Below are 5395 nucleotides of genomic sequence, written 5' to 3' on the forward strand. Positions count from 1 at the left end.
AAGGTCCCAGAGATGTTCAATGGCAGAACCAGGAATTAAACTTTTCTCTTTCCCCCAAAATCTATCCTACTTTTTTTATAATCCTTATTTCAATTAATAATACCATCTTTCATCAAATTTCCCAGACAGAAATATTTGTCTTACGGGGCTTCTCATTCTCCCTTATGCAAAGCCATAAATATTCCTAATTATATTTACTAAATATTCCTCAAATACATTCAGTCCTTTCCAGTCTTAGTGACAGTATCCTGGTTTAAGAATTTATCACGTTCACAATAACATATACTTTATGAATAACTTGAACTTGAAGGTTCAAAACACAAAGTAATGATAAGAAGATGGAAATATGAATTAATATTAACTTGTTTTGATCATTATACATTGCAACATATATTGAAATAACACTCTTAAATATGTATAATTATTATGTGTTAATGAAAAATAAGTTTAAGAAAGGTTGCAAGTATACTCAATGGTAGAGCACTTGCCTAGCATGCCCAAGGCCCTTATTTTATTGTAACATATTGTATGAGTATCAAAGTATCACACTGTGCCTCATAAATATGTACAATTTAAATAATCATTTTAATTTTAAAAAGGAATATCATGTTTAATCTGGACAATTTCATTTGCCACCAGGTTTGCTCTCTCAAGTGCATCTTTCATACCACCATCACCAGAATAATCTCTCCAGCTTAAAATTTAACTTTAGTTGTTACCTGTTACTTAAAAAAATAAAATTAAAACTCCAGAGAAAGGCATTCAAAGTCTTTCCAGCCTCACCACTGGTTGCTTCCCATCTCATAACTTACTCTCTGTTGAGTAGTTGGCAAGTCTCCCTGGAACTCCTTGCATGCTTCCAGGGCCCACGCTATTCCCACTGCCTCACAGACCTTGTTCTCATCTGCTTTTCTCCTACCTACAATTCAGGACTTGGCCCCAGTGTCATCCATCTGGGAAGGCTTTTTCAGTCCAACCTTTGTCCTGCCCAAAAAGTTAGAATTTCCCCCTGTTGGCAGCCATGTAGCCTGACCTTTTCTTTTTGTAGAAGCTACCATATTAGTTCCTTTTCTTTATTGGACAGATACTGAGTACTTCCCATGTGTTGAGCATTCTGCTAGGACTGCAAATAGAAAGAGGAAGAGTAACCTGCATTCTAATAGAGGCAACATGCAAACAATACAGTGTAATAAGGTTGTTGCAAGGGAACTTCAAAACCCCTGCCATTGCCATTATAAATTTCAAAGTATAAAACTCTTAGAAGCAGAATTTTCATTTTAAAGCATTTTATTTACTTTTCAAAATAAAATAAATGTAATGAATTTTTATCAATTACTTTCCCAAGCAACTTACTACTTTAGCCCAATGTTGTTAAACATTCCTAAAGTCTTATATGGGTTTCAAGTGCTTTCTGTAGAAAATAAAATTATTAAACTTTGACCATTTTCATAGCAGATTATATAAACAAATGTTACCAATAGCAAAATATGAAGATCATGAATTATTATGATTAATATGATGCCTTATATAATTCCTCACTTTTGTTGAGAATGAGGTGTATGTACATTTAGAATTTGAATTATGAGCATAGTCTTAGTAAAATCTGTAATCTATTAGGAGATTTACCTGTTAAAGTCTGTGAATGTTATACTAAAGGAATATTCTGAAACTATGTTACAGAACAGCATTCCAAGGCCTCGACCATCTTCTGATGTTGGATCCAGATTGCAAAGAAAATATTGATGGTGTGACAGTAACTATGTAATGGAATCATTATTTTTGAGAATCTCCTGTAAATATATATTTCTGCATTTATTAATGATTCAAAACACTATAACCATAAAAATGAAATATAATATAGGTAATGGAGATAAATTGATCACTTTACATTTATGCTATAAATTATACTTTATTATGCATTTTACTGATAAATACATTTTTAATGAATGGAAATATTTCATTGTTTTCACAAGCATGCTACTGGATATAAATTCATTATATTTAAAATAAAAGAGGATATTTTGTTATTCAAATTATGCATTAGTTGTAGTTATGAAGCTTTGTTTTCTGAAATTCCTAATAAATTCTATTAAATTTGTATGGTTGTATAAAAAGTTTATGATTAACAACATCTCACATAAATAATACAGCTGTTTAAGACTTTGCAGGATCTCTATACTTTGGAGATGTTACCAATTGGTCTTTTATCAACTCTGCATGTTCAGCAATTGATATTATCATCTTTTCTAGGGGTAGTCTCTAAAAACTGACCACACTTTTAAAAATCTCAGAGGGATCAAATGGTAAACATGAAAAATAAATTACAATTCTAACTGGGTAAACTTGAGTTTCCTAGTCAGTATGTATGTTTTTTCCAAATAAGAATTTCTACTTGAAAACAAGATTTTAGAAGTTTGCTCTTTTTAAATATGAAAGAGTCAAAATTTGTGTGATTTTATGATATAATAACCCTTCCATCTTTTTGTTTTCCCTCAACTATTTCTACTTCAGGTTCTCATCTGATTTATATCAAACTAAATTTTTTACTTCTGATGATGTATCTAAAGTGAGAATGAAATGGCCAGAGTGAGAATTAATCATATCAATTCCATCTTAACATCTTCCTTCCCACTAATGGAAAGGATTTACATTCCTTAGCATGGCATATAAGACTCTTTTTTATTCCAAGTTCTCTCTGCTTCTTTACCATCTTTCCCACCATACCGATTTTACCAAACCACTTATAGGTCCTCAAATAAAACCTATTACCTCATACATCTCTGCCTATACAAGTGCTATAACATCAGCTTGAACTGGCTTCCCCTTGCATCCTACTTAATCTGCCCAGTAAGTTTTTATTCATGCTATTCAGGTTGAACTTTCTCCATTTTTTTCCCTAATAATCCTATCTACTACCTCCTCTAAACAAATTTTATCCTTCTTACCCTGAACTCACCTTATTTGTGTACCTATTTTCTATTCTCCTAGCTCAAGAGTACCTGGAAAATAAACATTTTCATTCACTTTGTGTTCTTAGGAATTAAAATAGGGAACATAATGGCAGGTCAAAATAATAAAGGAGAAAATATTTGGTCATTTAAGACTTAACCTTCTATCCCTCAAAAAGGGATATAATGGGTGGGAAAAAAAGAAATTACTGTTCCCCCCAAATTTCAAAATACCCCCACACAAACCCATTAAGTTTCAAGGTCTGGAAATACCTCTATTGCTCAAGACTACCCTCTGGATCTCTCCATTCTTTTTCATAAAAGGAATTACATATTTGTAAAGAAGCAGTTTTATCAACCTGTTACTTGTCTGTAGAATTTTGCATACTGGACAGCCTTTTATCATTTCATATTCTCTTTTTCATTTCATTTCATATTTTCCTTTTCATTCCAGGCTGAAAGTTTCTGCTAATATAAAATTCTTATGGACCTTATGGAGTCTCCTGTGTTAGACAAGAGGTTTCTTCTAGATAGTCACTCATCTATTTTCAACTTCTTTAGAGATAATTGAGAACATCTTAGTCATATACTTAATCTCTTTATACCCTTTTTGTGACTGCATATTCTGACCTTTTGGTCTTTCTGTGGTATTAAGAAAATATTTTACAGCCCCATCCATGGTTTTTTCTATTCCTGAAAGTAAATCTCAATTTTAGCATCATTTGCAATCTTTCAATCAAGTCATATTTCCTTTTTCTTTACCAATTCTTCCCTCAATCTAGCTCTTTCCTCTGGCATTTTATTATAAGAAGCAAGAAGAAATCAGGCTTCTCTTTCTATACTTAGCTTGGAAATATCCACAGTTAAATGCCCAATTTCATTGTTCTTAGTTCTGCTTTCCACATTAGTGCAGGACACAATTCCCCTACATTTTCTGCCACTTTATAGTAAGTATCCCTTTTTCTCTAGTTTCCAATAATGTTTCTCATTTCCTTCTGACCTTTACCAGCAGTGTCTTTAACATCCACATTTCTACCAACAGTCTGTTCAAACCAACCTAGGTTTTTGGCACCATGCTGCTTAAAATTCTTCCAGTCTCTGCCCACAGCCCAATTCCTAAGTCACTTTCTCACTTTTAGGTATTGATTTAACATTTCCAGTGAAAATTCTGTAAGTTTCTTATTGCCATTCCAAAAAATGGCCACAATTTATTTGCTTTTAAAACATATATAAGGGCTAGGATATAGCTCAGAGGTAGAGCACTTGCCTAGCATGCACAAGGCCCCAGGTTCTATCCCTAGCACTACAAAAACAAACAAAAGTAAAGAAAAATAAATAACACACATACAAATGTATTATACTTCTGGAGGTTAGAAGTCTGACACTGGTTGCACTGAACTTAAATCAAAGTATAAGTAGGGCTATGCTTCTTTCTGGAAGCCCTAGAGGGAGAATCTGCTTCTTTGTCTTTTCTAACTTTTAGAGGTCATCCACATTCCTTGATTCATTTATCTCTTCCTCTGAGCAAAACCTCATATCACATCTTTTGACCTCCTCCCTGCCTCCTCCTTCCGTGTGTGTGTGTGTGTGTGTGTGTGTGTGTGTGTGTGTGTTTAGGTGATAATGGCTACATCCCTATCCCCCTTTTCCTAATTTTGAGGACCCTTATGATTACATTGAGCCCCTCTGGATATCTTGGTATCTGTCTTAGTATCAACTGATTAGAAACTTAATTTCATTGCAACCTTAATTTCCTTTTGCCATGTAACCACAGGCAAATGTAGAGTCAAGGTAAGATTGAGGGACAGAGATTGCTATCCCCATTTTTTCACTCTCCCCTTTTTTCCTTAGTAATAAAATCTGTTTTACAGGTACCTAGCCACCAGAATAAAAACAATGTTACTCATCTCTCTTGCAACTAAAAATGGCTGTATGACTAAGTTTGAAACTATGCCTTTAAAGAGAAGCAGTAAACACTCCTTTCCTCCTTTATCTCTTCTTTTCCTATGCTGGCAGGAATGCAGACTTTAATATGTATCACTGTACCATGCAGACATGGTTCATTGTAAAATCTGGTGGAAAGCAAGCTAGGAGAAACCTGGGCCCATGATAACATTACATAGTAGTCACCACACCAACTAGAACTTTTATGTGAACAAATTTCTACCTTATTTAGCTACTGTTATTTTGAATCCTGTTGAAAAACATCTAACTTAAATCCTAGTTTACACAATTTTTTAAAAGTGGGAAATAGGCCCTTCCTTCCTGTGATGGTTACTCTTGGTTGTCAACTTGACTAGACTGAGACACACCTAAAACACTAGTAAATCACAATTCTGGAAATGTCTGTGAGGATGTTTCCAGAGATAACAGGCATGTGGGTCAATGAAATGAGTGAAGACCCACCCTGAACAGGAGTGGTGCTATCCAGTAGGCTTGAGGCCTGG

General features: G+C 34.0%; 1 protein-coding gene across 3 annotated transcripts in view; it reads left to right on the forward strand.

The window, feature by feature from the left end:
• Cep126 (centrosomal protein 126) overlaps positions 1–2297 on the forward strand; it is a 70771-nt gene extending 68474 nt beyond the window's left edge. For all 3 annotated transcript variants that reach the window (XM_047519689.1, XM_047519691.1, XM_047519690.1), the window contains one exon: positions 1681–2297. In XM_047519689.1, coding sequence (XP_047375645.1) covers positions 1681–1743 — 63 coding nt within the window. In that variant the 3' untranslated portion in view covers positions 1744–2297. The remainder of the gene's footprint in view (positions 1–1680) is intronic.
• Positions 2298–5395: the final 3098 nt, after the last annotated feature.

This window comes from Sciurus carolinensis, chromosome 11 (genome assembly GCF_902686445.1).
Source record: "Sciurus carolinensis chromosome 11, mSciCar1.2, whole genome shotgun sequence".
Classification (NCBI taxonomy): Eukaryota; Metazoa; Chordata; class Mammalia; order Rodentia; family Sciuridae; genus Sciurus; species Sciurus carolinensis.